The following is a 19,762-nucleotide window of genomic DNA, read 5'->3' as shown; positions in this document are numbered from 1 at the left end:
AGCATGTCCACTTCAATGTAAGCACAGAAGTGAGTGAACAACATGAAGTGCGGCGTGACGTTGTGGGCTACAGCAAGCGTTGTGCGTCTAAACAATATATGTCTTTTTAGGCGACTTTTTTTTTTTTTTTTTTTTTTTTTTTTTAAATCAAAATCAACAAATGTAAGCCGTAATATGTGGTGAAGTCGTTGGAGGGTATACTGATTGCTGAGGAAAGCCGGTAAAAGCCCTGGTGTGCACTATACACTGTAAAAAAATAGTCCCAGTATGCAATGGGATGGAATTAAAAGTGCCGGTACTGCGGTGCATACCGGCCCACTTTAAGCACTGGTACCTTTTCAGTCAGTTGAATGATTACCAGCACATCAATGGTCCAATTCAATACATCATTATGGAAAAGGTGGGAAAGGCTGTTTTTAAAAGTAGCTTCTTATCTTCTTCGAAAGTACTATTTTATTTTCAATTAACATCTAATTTGACCTTTTATCGAGTTGTGAATATATTTTGTAGCAATATTTTAAAAAATTTTTTTATTGCTAAACTAGAATTGTATAGTTGTTTATTTGCAGTATTGGGTGACTTTTTTTTTGGGGGGGGGGGGGGGGGGGGGGGGGGGGGGGCTTTAGACTTGTGTGGTTATTATTATGTAAATGATATTGTTTATTATGTCTAAATCAGGGGTCTGCTATCTCCGGCTGCAAGTTGCTTTTTTGGACCTTCCACTAGCTCTTAATGACATTGGCAAAGAATCATAAACAATCAACCTATGTTATTAAATATAAATATCGTAACAAATGCATGTTTTTAGTAGTTTTTCAGTTTTCATAATGGAATAGTTATTTCCACAACACAATTATAATAATATGTTCATTATACCAGAGATATGTAAATACATAGGTTGAAGTTATTGACTTTTTTTATTTGTATCTTTATTACTGACTTCCCATAATGTATTTATCCTTTTTTTTTTTTTTTTTTTTTTTTCTTTAAAAAGGTTTTTCTTTAGTTTAGAGCCTAAGAATTTAAATAAAATGGTTTTTAACAAATGACAACACATTTCCTTTTAAAGATAATCGTCTAAAATGATAAGTTGTCTTTTTTAAAAAGGCAATTTGCGACTTGAAACAAGTTTTATTTAGCTGGACTGAGGAAAAAAACAGGCTCTTTGGATTGTAAAGGTTGCAGACCTCCGTTTTAAATACAGGGATAAATGTGTCAATACTTTGGATTGGTACTGTACGTGTATGTGTGTCTTCAAAACATATTGAACTTCCCATTCTTTGTAAGCACCTAATAGTTTAATCTTTTTCTTATTATTCAAGTGTTTAAATGATGTATGGTATAGCTTAGAATGAATTATTTGGAAAACATTTCGTTTTAATGAAAAATTGCAAAAGAAAATATTCAATGCTTGATGAGATGTACTTTTCACATTTTTATTTTAACAGCAATATATATGTTTAATAGATATGTTAAAGAATCAATCAAATATCACATGTAGCCTCTATTTTCTTTGTACCACTCACATTTATCCGTATTCTAATGGGTGTTTGCTTGAATCTGAATGGTACTGTATAATATGACTATGTGAAGAGCTTTTTTCATGTCGTGACCTCTACATATACATATAAGTACATATAACTTGTAAATAACTTGTAACCTAAATAAATATAAGTGGTAATTCACACAAATGTCATCACCAGCTGAAATGAAGTAAATAGAACTACCCAAAATATGTCAGAAGTACTTTCGGGCAATTTTAACTACACCCTTTTGGCATTTACAAATATGTAACAATGTATGATTCACTTGAATAATAAAATAGCTAAGAGATTTTTTGTCTCATGTTGAATATTATGATTAGAAATAAAAACTTTGTTTCATTTCAGATACACGTAGAAACAGCTAAGCTACATGAAACCTGTGTTGTCCACTGTAAAGAACAAGACAACAGCGCCATCTAGTGAAAACATCCACCACAGTATCACAGGATTATCCATATAGACTACAAACTGCACATGTACAATGTCAGTTCAACTTAATGATGCAGATGACTGATGGAGAAAGTAATATTGACACTAAACGATATTAGACAATATCGTCTGTGTATCTGATTATAAGTCTGGGAATTTATTCAGATCTCACGCAGGGCCTGTGTCGTGTCTTCAGTGATGATCCTGGCCTCTGTCAACCCTGGGCAAATGCATCATGACGACTACCATTATTTAAATGAGAGTTTACTGGCTCATTGAGAAATATCATTTATAGCATCAGTCAGATGCTAAATTTGATATTTAGCTGTAAATCTAAGGAGCACTGGGATGCCTCACATTTTTCCTCTTTTCCTCTTGACCTGTGTTGATCCCCCGATCAAGTTGTTTTATGCAGGGTGACATCTTTTTATTAATTCCCTCATCTTCACTACTTCATGTGTTGCCTTCTGCAGCTCTAACTTTACAGATGAATTTAGCACAAATTGAAAATGAAACATGACTTGAGAATAGTTCCTCCGTTTCATGGGGAACAACAAGGCTATACTGAGTGAAAAGCAGAAACAAATGGAAACAGAGATTGTGATGAGAAGCAGGAACCCCTTAAGGAACTATCCTTACTACCGTCTTCTTCAACACTTGAACTGCTGCAGAGACTTCGAAACTTTATTTATAAAACACTTTTCATGCAACCACCAACACACAGTGCTTTACATAATAAAATTGATTTCTGCTTATCAAAATAAAGCCTTTCCACACCAAAGTATTATTTAAAAAAAACACCAACCACACAATCTCCTTCACACATGCTATGCAAGCACAACCCTGCATCCCCGACCCTTCTCCCCACTCCACACCTTTTATTCTAAACAGACATTAATTTCTACTGTGTCTTAACTGGATGTACATATAACAGTTTTCATAGAAGACAATGACACTGTGTGAGGAAACAAAATGTTGGGGATCCACTCACACCAGGAGCAAGCCCACCCACTGCCAAAGAAGGCATCACCACAGGAACAGCCAAGACCTGGGAAGCCTGGAGTCCACGCCACAGCCATGGGGTTGCCCATAGCAACAACCCTGCAGACCAGGCAGGCAAAGCCCCTGGTGTTGAGGATCCCCATGAGGAAAACACTGCAGTTTAGAAGTATGAAAATGTTAAAAACCAAATAAAAAATCAGCAGAAAAACAATAAGAACAGAAGATAAGAGAACACATTTAAGAAATCCCTTCCCTCTGGTCCTCGTCAGAACTCGTGTTGCTGAGATCTGGAGTAATTGTATAAGAGAAAGACTCTTTTTGGGCCTTTCTGTGTGGAGTTTGCATGTTCTCCCCGTGTATGCGTGAGTTCTCTCTGGGTACTCTGGCTTCCTCCCAAAGTCTAAAGACATGCATGCTAGGTTAACTGGTTACTTTATTGTGCTTCGTAGTGAGTGTGAGCATGGTTGTTTGTCTCTGTGTGGCCCTGTGATGGACTGGAGACATGTCCTGGATGTACCCTGCCTCTCCCCAGGTTATTGCTGAGATACGCCTCAGCTTTTGGACTAAATGGTTTGTACAATGAATGAATGAAATACTCCTTTTGGGAAGACCGGAAAGCAAAGCATTACTAATAAGTAATGCTCTCCCAAAGTATCTAATCTGCAAGAAAAAAAAGGCATCATAAGCTCCTTTGTTTATTGACCTGGGGTTCATCTTTTACATTACAAAAAAAAATATCAGTGCTCTTAAACAATGTTGATGAAAACAAACGCAAACATTATTTAAAATAAAATTCTGTTTTACCTTTTTAATTCATATCATAAAGTTGTTATGCGGCTACAACTCCAAAAGCACAATGTTTTATTCATAGTTATGTGTTTTTCCATGATTTAGTAGGGTCGGGGTTTCACCTACAGTCTTCTGTAGCACGTCATACTTCGACGTTTTCCTCTTGGAAGCCAACTTGTAAGAGACGAGAAAACATTCATTAGACATAATCCCCAATCAAACATTTCATAGTATTGGAATAATTCAGGTTGTGGCTGTAGGGACACAGCTCTGAATATGAAAATTTAAGTCTTTAACTTGTATTTTATGCAGAATTTTGTGAAACTCGCCCTAACCATGACTGTGATTATGATCAGAAACAACAAGCCCAGCACGGCTTCAATCAAAATGATCAGTCGCTGATCCAGAAGTCTTGATGTCTTGAGCTTCAGTCTGTCAGCAGAGAAAAGTAATGACAGTCTAAGATGAATATTATGATACAGACATAATTTTCATAATGATTAATTATATTCAGGAAATAGTCAAATATGATTTTTCAGAAGTTAAGACATTGATAATACCATTTGGGTTCCATACTGTACTGGGATAGTTTTGGTGAGCGAACTGTTGCTGTTGGGGTCTGAATTGTCACTGAGAATATAAGATAATTTTTGTAAATAATTAACCATGATAAACAATTTGAAAGAACATCTTTGTCTTTATTCTGTGTTGAGTTGTTTAAGTAACCCCTCGTTACCTTTGTGCAGCAATGGTCAGGGACATTGTGTCGTTCCACTTGAAGTCATTCATGATGTCAAAAGAAGCTTTAAATATAGCCTTAATTTATAAAGAGAAAATAATGTGATATTAGATTCAGGCAGAAAAGAGAAAATACATGGTAGAAGTTACTACAGTCAGGCAAATAAGTATCTGAACACCCTGTGATTTTGCAAGTTCTTCCACTTAGAAATCATGGAGGAGTCTGAAATTTTCATCTTAGGTCCACTATGAGAGACATAATCTAAAAGAAAATCAGGAAATCACATTGTATGATTTTTTAAATAGTTTATTTGTATGTTACCGCTGCAAAACAGTATTTGAACACCTGTCTATCAGCTAGATTCTGACCCTCAGAGACCTGTTAGTCCACCTTTTAAAAAGTCCACCTCTACTCCACTTATTATCCTAAATTAGAAGCGCCTGTTTGAGGTGGTTAGCTGCATAAAGACACCTGTCCACACCATACAACCAGTATGACTCCAACTACTAACATGCCCAAGACCATAGTGCTGTCCAAAGACAACAGGGACAAAATTGTAGACCTCCACAAGGCTGAAAAAGAATATGGGGAAAATGTCAAGCAGCTTAGTAAAATAAAGATCCACTGTTGGAGCGATTATTAGAAAATGGAAGCAGCTAAACATGACTGTCAGTCTCCCTCGGACCGGGTCTCCATGCAAGATCTCACCTCATAGGGTCTCAATGATCCTAAGAAAGGTGAGGAATCAGCCCAGAACTACACAGGAGGAGCTGGTCGATAATCTGAGAAGAGCTGGGACCACCGTTTCCAAGGTTACTGTTAGAAATACACTAAGACGTCATGGTTAAAATCATGCATGGCACCGAAGGTTCCCCTGACTAAAGCAGCACATGTCCAGACCCGTCTTAAGTCACCCAGTGACCATTTGGATGATGCAGAGAAGTCATGGGAGAAAGTCATGCGATCAGATGAGACCAAAATAGAAGTCTTTGGTCTTAATTCCACTTGCCGTGTTTGGAGGAAGAAGAATGATGAGTACAATCCCAAGAGCACCATCCCTACTGTGAAGCATGGGGGTGGTAGAACCATGCTTTGGGGGTGTTTTTCTGCACATGGGACAGGACGACTGCACAGTATTAAGGAGAGGATGACCGGGGACATGTATTACAAAATTTGGGAGAACAACCTCCTTCCCTCAGTTAAAAAATTTGAAGATGGGAAGTCGCTTGGTCTTCCCGCATGACAATGACCCAAAGCACACTGCCAGGATAACCAAGGAGTGGCTCCGTAAGAAGCACATCAAGGTCTGGAGAGGCCTAGCCAGTCTCCAGACCTAAACCCAATAGAAAAGGGAGCTCAAACTCTGTGTTTCTCAGCAACAGCCCAGAAACCTGACTGATCTAGAGAAAATCTGTGTGGAGGAATCAGCCAAAATCCCTCCTGCAGTGTGTCCAAACCTGGTGAAGAACTACGAAAAAAAATTTGACCTCTTTAATTGCAAACAAAGGCTACTGTACCAAATATTAACATTCATTTTCTCAGGTGTTCAAATACTTATTTGCAGTGGTAACATACAAATAAAATATTTAAATAATCATACTGTGTGTTTTCCAGATTGTTTTAGATTATGTCTCCCACAGTGGACATGCACTTAAGACAAAAATCCCACCCCCCTCCATGATTTCTAAGTGGGAGAACTTGCAAAATCCCAGGGTGTTCAGATACTTATTTGCCTCACTGTATATTTGCTAAAGTGAAACTCCTAGAGAGCTGGTTCTTCATATGAAAACCTAACTTCTGTGAGGAGATTGTTGTTTGACTCACCGAGAAATTGCTGTAATAAACAGGAAAGCTGATACCACAAACGATTTTGCCAAACATACCCTCTAGCTCATGGCAGCTGTAGAGTATTGGTCGTGTGGCCTGTTGGAACAAGTTTAAATAAAGATTTGTGATGGTTGTAGCTGATGATTGGTCTATTTCATGCAAGACTTTGCCATATTTTCAATAAAAGTTTTGGGTTTTTTTTAAACTAATTTAATCTGTGTCACAAACCATGTTTGTTGTTTTGTATTCTAGCATTTTGTGGACACAAAAGACAATATTGTAAACAAAAATAAAATACACTGAGTGAGTTTTGGGCAATTACAAATAATGAAGCTGCAAAATAAGGTTAAAGATAAGTTAGTTACAGAAGTATTACAGGTCTGTGCAAATGTTTTGATTCAGCATTAGTTCTTTATATATGAACTTCCAGACAGCCAGACTATTTTTTTAGTAATCTTGAGTAATAAAGATTACATTTCTAAAGGTTTTTTTCTTTAAATATTTTTAAATCAAGTTGATCTGAGTTGGTCAAATCGGAGCAACTCAGGTAAATACGGCTTTTGTGTCCGAAGCAAAGTAAAACTGACTGATGAATCATTGAAGTAGAACAATGTCCCTGAATAAAGCGATGAAATAATTTCTAATAGCAGTTTAATTGCCTGTTAAAAATCTCCTGTTTTGTTCCAATTTTCTTAGTTGCAGCATCTATAAACAGTCCTCATATCTCAGCACGTGGTGTAGTAAAGAAACTGGACAGAAAGAGTACGGAGGAGAAATGATGTCTTTAACAAATCCAGCAGGCCAGAAACAGGACCAGAAAGATGCGTTTGGACCTTCAGTTGATTCATCTACTACTGACTGAAGCCTATTTGTGTTGTAGTTTGTGTATATATATATATATATATATATATATATATATATATATATATATATATATATATATATCTGTTTACACCTGATGGAGTGTATTTCAGTTGATGTTTGCATATGTTTAAATTAATCACACATGCACAAGTTAATACCGACATCATTTCCTTTTATTCTGACAGCTTATAAAGAAATGAGGGTCATGGTCCGTGGGTTTCATCTGAATTTAGGTTTGTGTTTTTATTGCTTGATGTTTTGTTTTGATGAAATCCTCTGGCTTTGTGAAGTTAAACATGGTTTGCTGTTGATCTTTGCTTTGTTTTGCTTTTCATTGTTACGCAGATGGTTTATGAATCTATCTGCCATTGAAGCCCAGTAATGCTCAGAGCTCTTTATGTGACTGCATTGCCGATATTCAGCAGTGGTTAGCCCCAAATTTTCTCCACCTAAATGAGGACAAAACTGAATGTATTGTTTGGCAACACTGGATAAAATGGATTTGCCACCTTGCCTTCAACACCAACTCTTACTGCAAGGAATTTAAAGTGATTTTTTTAAATTCCAAGAAATCTGACAAATCAATAATGCAGTCGTCAAAGAATTTTTTAATTCCTCTGAATCAGGAAGGCGCGTATGAGTGGAGGTATCCAGAGAGTGACTCCGCACCCAGAACAAACCTTGGAAAAGCAGGAGAAAACCTGTCACACTCACTTACAAACCTCTTGAATGAAGCGGAGAGTCCAATCTGATACATTAAAGTATATTTATTTACATAAAGTGGCAAAGTAAGTTGCAGAGAGCCGAGCAAAAGCCCTGACTCACACGAGAGGGTCTTAGCAGCAGACTGGAGAATGAGGCGGGGCTGGATGTCCAACCTCGGCCCTTCAACATTTTGATTGGGGGCCATTGCTAACCCTAACCCTAACACCCATTGTCTGTCTAACCACGCTCATTTGACATCCAACTCCGCCCAACATCCAGCCCCGCCCCATTCTCCAGGCTGCAGCCTGGGTTGTAAATTCACACAGGATCTGACCATTTTACATAGTCCAATACACCTCCTTTTCCTGTTTCTCCCAAACACACACATTCAAACATAACATTGAAAATACACTCTTCTCCCAGACAGCCTTCCCACTCTGCTCATGATATTGGATTGTCTTAGCGGCCAGCAGCCAGCTTTCTAACACTCCAAGTTCCTTACACTGTTTTTATGCCGTCTGACTTCAAGTGATTTCAACTGAATAACTTTTATGCACCACACAGTCAAGATAAGGGTTTTTTTAGATACATCTTCTAGCCAAAGTTAAAATGTTTCTGAGCCGTCACTACCCTAAAATAACTATCCATGGTCTAATTATCTCAAGATTACATTACTGTAATGCACTCTATGTTGGTCTATTTCAGTCTCCCCTCAGCCACCTTCAGCTGGTGCAAAATGCAGCTGCCCAGCTTTTAACTAGCACTAAGAGAGGTGAGCACATCACTGAGGTCATCTAACTCAGGGATTCCCAATCCTGGTCCTCGAGGACCGGTGTCCTGCAGGTTTTCCAAGTATCCTCGCTGCATTACACCTGATTCAAATCTATGTGTATTGAGCAAACATGTGCAGAGTTTGTCTGAGTTTGAGTCTGGTGTGTTCCAGCAGGAAAACCTGCAGGAAACCGGTCCTCATGGACCAGAGTTGGAGATCCCTGGTCTAACTAGCTATTGCTGGAAGTCCAAATTTAAACAATGGTGGGACTGAGCCTTCTCAGTCACCGTACCTTTACTCTGGAATAAACTCTTTACTGACATATGTCTCATCATGGACCTGGGCTTCTTCAAGTCTAAACTAAAACTAATTTATTCAGGATGGCTTTTAACACTCAATAGTGTGGTGAGACTTCTGTTTTTTTTTGTTTTTTTTTTTGTTTTTTTACTTTTTAGTGCTTTTATTATTTATCTTACCTTTAATGATGTATTTGTTTTCTGGTGCGTTTTAAAATTGTTGCTTGATCTTTTGTAAAGCACTTAGGTCCGGTGGGTTGTAAAGTGTAACTAAATGAAAGCATATTCATATTTGCATTTACAACTCGAATGGTTTTATTAGTTTCATCAGTAGATGAGAAATAATCATCTTAGCGGATGGCTATAAGTAATCCAAAAAACCATGGAGTTTAAGAAGATTTCTTTTTGAAGACAAAGTCTGAACGAGGGTGTACTGAGTAGAATTATAGAGTTGTGGCAATGTCCTGCAGTACTTGTCTACAAGATTAAAGTAACATGACATGTAGATTAGAGACAGACATATAAAAGAGATCAATGTTAAAATTACCTCTGTCAGGGTCATCATTGAGAAGGAGAGGCCTGGAGGAGGATGCATTGTTAGGGTGGTTTTATATGAGTCGTCACCGTGATTTTCCAGTTTTATTGATATGTTGAAATATTTATCTGTAGTCAATAACACTGGAGACCTAGGAGAGAGAACTAGTTATATTCTGTTTAATTTCAGCAATGCAGGTGCTTTATGTCACATACTTACATGAAACTAAAATCCACTGCAAGTTCTGCAACACAGGTGTTTCTTTTTCTGTAATGTTTTTCAAAAGGAACCTGTGGGGAAAGACGCATGTTTCTGTAATCTTGTTTTAAAAGTGCACAGAAAATTAACACTAAAACTAAACAAATTATTTAAATTTCTCTTTCTAGTACTGGTCCAACACATGGATGTGTTAGGAACTTTGTCTCCTGTGGCATGTGCTTCACGATTGATCTGCTGTACCCCAGTAACATGTAACAAAGCAGCCAATAATGTGTCTTCATTTTATATAAAAGTTATTGATTTATGTACTTTTATAAAAGCTGAGATATCACCATTGTAGGATTGAATGTCATTACTAAACAGGGAAATAGTGTTTATTTGTGGTGTAGACCAACATGGACCATTCATCTGACCAACTTTTTATCTGCAGTCACGCCACAAACCTCAACAATGGCCTGTCTTGTGCTGTCAGTGTTCAACATGGCACTCGCATTCTCACTGTCATCTTGGGAAAAGTTTAACAGGATAATGATGGGTGATGATAAGTCTTGTTCAAGTTTCTGCAAAATCATAAGAAGATTAATGTGACAAGAAGCCGAAACACGAAGCTGATCAATCTAATTAATCTTCATACTGGCATAAAGATGGAAAAGTTGAAACGTGTCTTTGTCGACCAGCTTATAGGAAGTTGTTAAAGTCCTGGCTTTCTTATCAGTCATACTGAAGAAACCGCGATGTATCATTCTCATCGGATCAATGTTGAACGTGCACGAGATGGTCAGTCCAGCGCTCACTGCCCCTGCAAATGCATAGAACTGGATTTAAAAAAGACACGCTGACAGCTGCTATTATTGAATATCACATTAATGGGAAGTCCCACCTGCTTTGCTTTGTGTTGCCTCAACCATTTCAAAACAGGTTGTTAAGTTTACCATCTGTAAATTTTCATCTCTGCTGAGCAGGCAGTCGGTTTTACCAATACTTATCACTTCAGGATAAAATGACATGCGAGCCTTGACATTAAAGACGGGTTTGGACCTGAAAGACATTGATTAAAAACACTTTGAGTGTTACAAACTTATTTGCTGATGTGTAGCAGAAAGTTAACATTGCACCTAAAAATGATTTAACTTCCCCCACCAGGCTGAATTTTTCCCACAGATGTATGGGAGAATATGATCTGTTCTTGCCTTAGAAATATGTGCATTACAAATCTATCTGGTGTCACTGGTGTTTTGTGTTTGCTGAAAAACCATAGAAACCATGGGAGCACTGGAATGCCCCATTGTGAAGATCGGCTGTAGAAAAAGTCCAAACTGCTCAGACTTTTTCCGGAAAACCTGCAATATCCATCTATGAAAATGAGTCAAATGTGATTTACCATGTAATGTTGATATGACATTGTACTCACACAATTTTACATCCTTATGAAGATCAGATCATTGTGTATTATGTCTTGAATTTTTTTCTCATGGCTATATATAAGGTTTTCATCATCTGTACCTGAAGAATATAGCCGCACCCTGTGATCCAACCAGAATATCTGGGAGTCCATCCTCTCCAAAGTCGATATGTTCATTGATAGCTTGTCCAAAGAATCTAATTCCAGGTTTAATTTTCTGTCCTGAAATTCTCTGGAATCACAAAACATTTGATATATGAAACTGAAATTTCAATGTGCTTATTAGAAATGTAATGGAAAATACGATGTAGATTAAGCTTTAACGTTTTAGATTTTAGTGAGCTCCTTGTTTTGTATTGTCTGCTTTCTGCAGTGGAAGTGCACAATCCTTTGCATGGAGAAATACCCTCATTGTGTTCATTGGTTTCATTGACTGTACCGGCAAAGTTGTACATGAAATGTAAGTTGTAGTTTGCAGTAAATATCTTGCAGGTCATCAATGGTCACAACAAAATATCTGCATAGTGTTTTACTAAAGGAAAATAAGACCAGAATATTTCCTTCCTTACAAGAGGAAGAAATTCCCTGAGTATTAGTCTACAAGGCCAAAGTTCATTGGTGAAAGTTTTTGTTTGTTTGCTTTTGATTATTTTCCTACATTTTTAATAGTTTTTGTCTCAGTAATTTAAAGAACAATTTATCATTTTGTTACTGTATATAATCCTGTACAAAATAATCACGAATTAGCCTTGGAACATTTCAATATACCTGGCTGAAAGTGCAGTGAATTCCCTTATTTCTGTCTCCAAGGTAGACGTACACAGCCCCACTGTTATCGTCCTCCAGAGGGGCTCCAACGGCTACTTCTCGGAGTGCATCCCCATTCAGATCTGCGATACTGGATATAGTGGTGCCAAATCTACCCATAGATGGGGCTGTCACAATAAACTGATGCTGCAACAGCTCCTACAAGAAATAAAGATGTTATCTAACTGATTAATCAAATGTACAGTGTGCAGAAATGGCATTTTATATCCAAGCCCTTCATGACACCCCACCTCATCATTCAGTGAGTAGATGTAGACTCCTCCCCTTTTCTCTTCATGAGGCTGGTAAAACATTGGAGCTCCAACAAGCAGGAAGTCAGTATCACCATCTGAGTTGACGTCTACAGAGCACAGCTCTGCACCAAAGTAGGAACCAGTCTGAAAAAGTGAAGGATAAACTTTATTGAGGAAGATCATGACTCTTCAAAACAAAAATACAAGCAGGTCTCTGACTTAGTTTGCATTTAAAACTTGAATAAAAATTCTCAACATTAGATCAATATCAAGATATTTTATCGTCATTGTGCACAATGAAATTAAGGTGAACAATTAGGATATGGACTTATTAAATTGCAGCAAATAATATCTTTTCAGCAACAAGTTAAGATTAACACATACACACAGCATAAAATTCTGCTTTAAATCAATATAATTAAACTGATTTAACACCCAAAACAGTTACCAACCTGGTTTGCACGTATAATTTGGGTCTCTGTCCAGTTATTCCCAGTCTGTTTGAAAAAACTGACCGTTCCTATTTGATTCAAACGTGGAGCACTCGTGAAATATAGGGGAACACCATTTTTCATTCCAGCAGATATAGAGTATCCTGCAACAGTTTTTTTCCACTCAACATAAATGTTCACATCACATATGAAATAATAGACAAAAACCTAAGAGAGGATGTTAATCCGACTTTTAGATTTCAAATTGGTGGAGGTAGATTACTTAGAATCAATTTAATTAAGAAGCAGAAAATTAATTTACCCATGTGGGAATCCATGTGGCCCATCAGATCTAAAATCTGCGTGTCATTTTGACCTTGATGCTCTTGGATAAAACCACGGCAGTTATTTGATCCCACAGAAACCACAATCAAGTTGTTCTGCTAACAAGAAGGTCTGGTTAGATTACAGATACTGAATCGACAAATGCTTTAAATAACATTATGGATGTGACATGTTCACCTGGAGACAGGATGTACAGCAGGAGGAAGGAAGCACGTTAACAGAAAACTAATTGTTCACATAACTGAGTTGTAAATGTCTCAACTATTTGCATATTTGTATGTATACAAATATGTATACTCTCTCTGCCACTGACTTTTTGTTCATATGGGCACAGGCTTACCTGGGCTACCAATATATATATATATATTTTATATATATATATATATATATATATATATATATATATATATATATATATATATATATATATATATATATATATATATATATATATATATATATATATATACATATATATATATATATATATATGTGTGTGTGTGTGTGTGTGTGTATATGTATATAGATACAGACAGACAGATAGATAGATAGATAGATAGATAGATAGATAGATAGATAGATAGATAGATAGATAGATAGATAGATAGATAGATAGATAGATAGATTCAGATGTGATTAGTTGGCCATGACTTAAGTTACAGCAAGTGTGTCATAGTGCAGCCAAAAACAATTCTCAGATACTGGTCAATACTACAATTTTATATCCTGTTATATATGAATTAACACAGATATCAATGCTTTAATGTCCTTTTTGCATTTGCTGGTTTGCGGACAGGATGAGTCGTCTCTAACCCTTTTTAACAGGCACTGCAGCAGGCAGCTCTTTCCTCTACAAGCAGTGTATTTAGATTGTGTCATTCACCTTGTAAAAGGCAGCTCTGAATCCACTTTGGAACATTTCTGAGGTCATCTCTCCTGCCCAGGCCACTTTGTAATCTAAATACAAGACATAAATAGCTATCAGTGCAACTACTGCAAGGCTACACCTGGAAAACATTTTTATAAACAATAATGATCTAAAATAATATTATTTTAAAAAATCACCTTGTATTTTAACAATCTGTTCTTGAAAAGTTTCCAGTTTTCCCGCAAGTTGATCATAACTTGCGATTTTGAAGATGGTCTTGTTACTGATTTCTGAAGGGATGCCTCCAAACTTTCTCACCGGACCTAGTTTTTCAACCTGGAACCATGAAATATACATGAAATCATTAAATTCTAATTGGTTTGGTCCAAAGTAAAGTGCAGCGTGAAAGCAAAGTCTGGTGAGTAAAAAAGTTACCCCATTAAACTGGTTTGCCAGCAAAGCTTGCAACTTGACGTTTTAGTTTCTTTATAATCAGATTGAAACTCTGGATGCACTTGCATGTTTGTATTTCTGATAAATTTATTATTTGTATTTTTTAAGGGTTGGCCAAATTATTGTTTTACCAACCCTGAATGGAGAAGTGCAGATATGCACTGATGGTGATGATGGTTAGCCAGAATGATTTGAGAGGACATGGCATGTTTACATTTCAGCTCAACATTTTAGCTTGAGACAGTTCTTTCACTTTGGACATTGTTCTACATTGTTGCAGCGGACCAAAATGCAAGGACTGATATTCTTTTTCATTCCACCAGATCATGTTCAGGTGATGTATCAAAGAAACTCATTCATTCATTCATTCATTTTCCAAACCGCTTATTCCAATTCAGGGTCGCGGGGAAGTTGGAGCCTATCCCAGCCGGCTTTGGGCGACAGGCAGGGTACACCCTGGACAGCTCGCCAGTCCATCGCAGGGCCACACACAGAGAGACGAACAACCACACTCATGCTCACACTCACTCCTAGGGGCAATTTAGAGTGACCAATTAACCTAACGTGCATGTCTTTGGATGGTGGGAGGAAGCCGGAGTACCCGGAGAGAACCCATGCATACACGGGGAGAACATGCAAACTCTACACAGAAAGGCCACTGACCAAACCAGCCAAGGATCAAACCAGCGACCTTCTTGCTGTGAGGCCACAGTGCTAACCACTGCGCCACCGTGCAGCCTTCAAAAAAACTGATTATATAATTATCATTAAACAAGACGATTTTTATTCAAACGTAAATGGTTAACCAGAAAAATAGAAAAACTCACGACAGAGCTACAGACTTACCAGAATGACAAACCGAATGATGTTTTGCTCATTATATCTTTTAATAATCCTTTTATCCTCTGGTTCACTGGGATCTCCATCCGTGACTATTATCAGAACTTTAGTTGCATCAGCAGAGGTGCCTGCAGCTGGGATTTCGAATAGTTGATCCCTAAATAGACATGGCATTAGTGAAGCTTAGTATTAACAAAACTTCATCCAAATGCAGACTTTGACTACTTGTTCACAATCTCCCAGCCGTATGCAGTCAGATGAACTTACATTACAAATCTGAGGGCTCTGTATGTGTTGGTGAGACTCTTCATTTGACGTTCCAGATGAAGTTTTTCATGAGCAGTACCATTCATGAAGTCATTGAAGTCAAAAACTTTTCTTGTATCAGTGGAGAACTGAACTGCTGCAAACTAAAGGATAATAATACTATTACAACAATGATTACAATACATAGTGAGTCATCTAAGTTAAAATGAATCAGTGCTACAGTAGAAAAGTAACCTTGATTGATGTGTTTTTAAGCTCGTCCATTATTGTCTTAATGAAGCTTTTATTTTCATTAAACTCATCTGTGGTCATGCTCTGTGATCCATCAATTAGAAAGACGATATCCACTTGCTTTTTTGTGCATTCTGAAAAATAGAGTAAGAATTATTTAAGAATAATAGATGAGGGAATAAATTAATTTATTTTTACCTTGAAAAGCCGGTTTAAAAGAGGAGATTTGCTGAAGTTCATCTGTGATTTTATAACACAAACTGTTCAGGTACATGTTGTAATGACATGCACGGACAAGACTTGGACTGCAAACGTAAAACAGAACACGTAAAGTAACAGAATCATGAGCATCCTGTATTTATATCTTGGTCGGAAAAGTCACAAATTGTGTTTGTCTTACAGCCTGTCGGGTCTGCAGCGATTGAAAAGCCGAGGTGTTGAACTGTTGAGCTTGTCTGAGAGTTGTCTACAACAACAACATGAGTGTGATAAAAACACACAAATCTTTACTGCAACATTATGAAATGTTTCATTTGTATTTTATATTGTCAATCGTTGCTTTTTATTCTTTTTTAACTGATTTATTTAATGTGTTACATGAGTTTATACCTTTTGGACTGAACCATTTCATGGTTTGCTCTTGATCATATTTGGATATTCTTCCTGATCCATTGAGCCGCAGAGGTGCAGTGATGACTATCCTGTGGAAAACAGTAACATTTAATGGCCAGTCTGGATTCAGCAACTCAGTTTTAATAAAAAAGGGAAGTATATTTATTGTCATAAGTAAGATATTGTCATAAGTTCGGAACAGTGTGCATTTACACTTTCTAAATTCCAACTTGCTTCAGAAGTTTCTACCGAAAAAATAATCCTCTATCAGGGGAAAACATTTCTGCAGGTACAGCGATCATGAATTTAGACTAAACCACAGAGTAAACACACCTTTTGTTCCAAGTGGAATTTAACTGAAGTACTTTGTATCCAAAGACGTCGTTGTTTTCACCAGAATAGATTTTGGTATTTGTTGTGTCAATGTTGAAAGCCAAAGAACCTGGAGTAACAGCTGAAAAAATAAATGATTACATGTTGTGTAAACTGTTGTTTAAATAAAGAAAATACTTATCTAAAGCAATCATAGAAGCAATTATAAGTATGAAAGAAACCACTAAATATGAGCTTTAGGTAAGTTCTTTATAATGGTGCACAGTGAATACAAAACTTTTTTTTGGTTTTATTTATCCTTTATAGCTTATCCTATATATGTGGGCTGCAATATCACTCTACAAAGAAAGTATTGTTGTGCCCTTCATAGCCAGTAATGCAGTACATGTTAATTTTGGCAAATAAAAACACTTATAGTAACCACTAAAGCAGTGTTAGGTTTGTGGACCGAACTATTTTAATTACTATTGATAAAATTAAATCAGTATATTTTATATTATACTTCCTTTTTCTGTCCTGTTCTTACACAAAACCCAATATTGAACACATCCTTTCAAACAAATTCCAGCTCAACATCGGTTCATGTTCAGACTAGTGTCCCTCAGCAGCTGAGGTCTGAGATGTCCCAGATCTGTGTGTCTCCCACAGGTGTAGCGGAGATGCTAAAACCTCATCCGTGTCCACCTCTATAGCTGGAGATGTCCGTGACTCTCCTCACAGTTTCAATTCAATTCAACTTTATTTATATAGTGTCAAATCACGACAATGCCCTCTCAAGACGCTTTACAGACAGGAAAAAAAAAAAACATAATGAAAGCCAATTCATAATAGCCTATATAAGATTTCTACTTTTTCTTCAAGGGATAGCATGTAGCTTTTGATCTAAACATTAGCCTTATGTGAGAAAAATGAATGACTTCTTGGGTAAATACCCAGTACTTAATGCATGATGGCGCTGCCAGGGGGCTGCCTTTTTCAGAAACCAGACAATGTAACTTTTCAGGAGTGGTTGTGAGTTGACCTTGGCAAAGAACTTGCTTGTTGGAATTTAACAAACTGTTTGCTTCAGTATTATTAGACTAGTAAGTTAGCTACTTTCCTGTTGTGCAAACTGAAGGAATATATTCTTGATATTTACTCTGTTTTATTCATATTTACTCATTTGTATTCTTGTATTAATCAGTTTCTCTATATACATGTGTGACATGTATTTGTGAACTTAATTCAAGTCTCTTCACAGTGAAAGATGCAAATTCCTGGAAAGTACAAACTGAGATATGATGGAAATGCTTAGCTTTTTAATTAAACTGATTAAAAAAAAAGAAAAGAAATCTTTTTCACCTCAATCAGCTCCACACACTTCTATCTGAAGATTGTGAAGCTCCGGCGACACACAGTTTAATTCATGCTATTGCCTATCAGTTCCCCCCCTCTACTTCCTCACTTCCTTCCGTCCTTTGTTCTTAGGTAAACCAGCTGCAGAGATGGAGAGAGCTGCAGGGTGAGAGAAGCACAGATCTACCGATATTTTTGCTCATTCCATAAAAGGGTTTAAGGGACATGTAGACAGGGTATAGACTTCAGACTGCCTGAGCTGACCCACTTCTGTCTGCAATAGGGAGAGGAACTCTGAACTAGGATCTGCATTGTACATTTCTCAACTTGTAAATTAATATTTACACTTAATACATGAGGGTGTGTTTCCTAATTTCCAATGCAAAATATCTTGTGGAGAACTGGCCAACGAGAGGCTATTTCTTAACAAAACGTACCAAAGTACGATGACATATTTCATTATTCTAAACCATGACCGTAAGTGCCTGATGAACTGCATAACGTTGCTGTGTCTTTCCTTTGCTGTTCAGTAGAAGCTGTCAGGTTTAAAACCTCTGTGATGTGTAAAATAAAGAAAGAGACACGGACTTAGAACTCAGTGTAACCTTTGCAAAGGGGAAGAGAACAGTCTCAGAGCTCGCACAGAGACTCCTAACTGTCTTCTTCTTCATGAGTTCATCACACATTTTCCAGTTAATGTATAGTATTAACTTAATTTACTCCTGCAGCTGCCAAGTCAATTAGCATCTATTTTAACAGACTACCAGAAGCAAGTCATGAGTAAAACACGAGGTGTAAAGATAACAATAGGATGGTATGTCTGAGTGAGCCAAGCTCATTAAGCATGAGGCACCCATAATTAAAGTAAGTAGCAAACTCAAACAACTTAGACATGGTTAATGTCGACTCACCTCGGGACTGTCTGCAAGCTTTATCTGCTTGGACTCTTTTCAGCAAAGATAATCCAAAGATTTACTTTGGTGCAACTTTTTTCAGTGTATCCCATTTTCAAAACTTTGGACATAAGGACATTTTTAATGGACAAAACTGAATATAATTATTGATTCATTTAGAACAAAATCCTGAACAAATAAAGAAGAAATAAAAGAAAAGAATTTAAAATACCTTTATGTTTCTCTAAACCATTGAATGCACAACATCAACAAGGCTACTTTTTGTTGAAGATGCAGTTCTATAACAATATCATTGACAGACTATTAAGGCATTGATATTCTACGTTATGATATACCCACCACCACTGTTGTTAGCTTCATGTTTGCATGATTTTATGTGCGTATGATCCACCATAAATGTCCTACATTCATGATATAATCATCATAATCTAACTATTTTCTATTCAGTAGAATAATGTAACGTTTTATGAGTTGTGTACTTAATGGAAATAAGCAGCATACATTTCTACTATTAATGTGATCCTCTTTATTCACGTATTAAAACTAAAACTTCATCAAGGATATGTGCTTACCTGTAACCATAGAGACGAAACACCACACTGTTGTTAACGCATTTCTGCCCTCCATCATGCATTTCAGGGTGTTAAAGCCTGTATGCGCTCCTTTTGACTGCTGCCGACTTTAAAAATCGATGTTAACTTGAGGTGGAGTAGAAACAACACCGCAGTTTAACCAGAAAAGCGGTTAAGTGAGGTGCAACGACGTGTTTTATAGTGAGAGGTCCGATGTCATGCCAAAAAGTGATGGTCCATCAAATCTCCGCCCTTCGGGAACGCGCACATCTTGCTCGAGCAAGCAATAATTGTATCCACCGGATAAAACAACTGGACAAAACTGGATTGAAATAATGACGCATTATTTTAAAAACGTTCAAATAGCCTGTCCATAC

At 37.0% G+C, this 19,762-nt stretch overlaps 1 protein-coding gene across 1 annotated transcript; it reads right to left on the bottom strand.

Annotated features, from left to right (window-relative positions):
* Nucleotides 1-3,518: 3,518 nt before the first annotated feature.
* Nucleotides 3,519-19,504, bottom strand: LOC306772745 (integrin alpha-L-like). Its single transcript, XM_079262347.1, has 26 exons — nucleotides 19,386-19,504; nucleotides 16,565-16,685; nucleotides 16,229-16,320; nucleotides 16,020-16,085; nucleotides 15,818-15,901; nucleotides 15,623-15,753; nucleotides 15,389-15,531; nucleotides 15,128-15,278; nucleotides 14,026-14,164; nucleotides 13,844-13,917; nucleotides 12,938-13,055; nucleotides 12,637-12,779; nucleotides 12,182-12,328; nucleotides 11,892-12,089; nucleotides 11,225-11,355; nucleotides 10,602-10,759; nucleotides 10,396-10,520; nucleotides 10,165-10,281; nucleotides 9,722-9,792; nucleotides 9,515-9,653; nucleotides 6,328-6,426; nucleotides 4,501-4,580; nucleotides 4,325-4,394; nucleotides 4,100-4,196; nucleotides 3,780-3,938; nucleotides 3,519-3,635 (listed from the first exon to the last, which is right to left on the bottom strand). The coding sequence occupies exons 1-24, from the start codon at nucleotides 19,441-19,443 to the stop codon at nucleotides 4,143-4,145; spliced, it is 2,709 nt and encodes a 902-aa protein (XP_079118473.1). The 5' UTR covers nucleotides 19,444-19,504; the 3' UTR covers nucleotides 3,519-3,635; nucleotides 3,780-3,938; nucleotides 4,100-4,142.
* Between the last annotated feature and the right edge of the window lie 258 nt (nucleotides 19,505-19,762).

Source organism: Telmatherina bonti (genome assembly GCF_933228915.1).
Source record: "Telmatherina bonti genome assembly, chromosome: 3".
Taxonomy (NCBI): domain Eukaryota; kingdom Metazoa; phylum Chordata; class Actinopteri; order Atheriniformes; family Telmatherinidae; genus Telmatherina; species Telmatherina bonti.
This window is presented reverse-complemented; position numbering and strand designations above follow the sequence as displayed.

What these genes read in the sequence shown, in the direction of transcription:
- LOC306772745 (XM_079262347.1), bottom strand. Translation starts at nt 19,443, where the DNA reads ATGATGGAGGGCAGAAATGCGTTAACAACAGTGTGGTGTTTCGTCTCT. An exon ending in TAACAACTTCCTATAAGCTG is followed by an intron (nt 10,282 to 10,395) that starts GTCGACAAAGAC and finishes ATGATTTTGCAG; the next exon opens with AAACTTGAACAAGACTTATC. An exon ending in TTTATTACAGCAATTTCTCG is followed by an intron (nt 4,581 to 6,327) that starts GTGAGTCAAACA and finishes TTATAAATTAAG; the next exon opens with GCTATATTTAAAGCTTCTTT.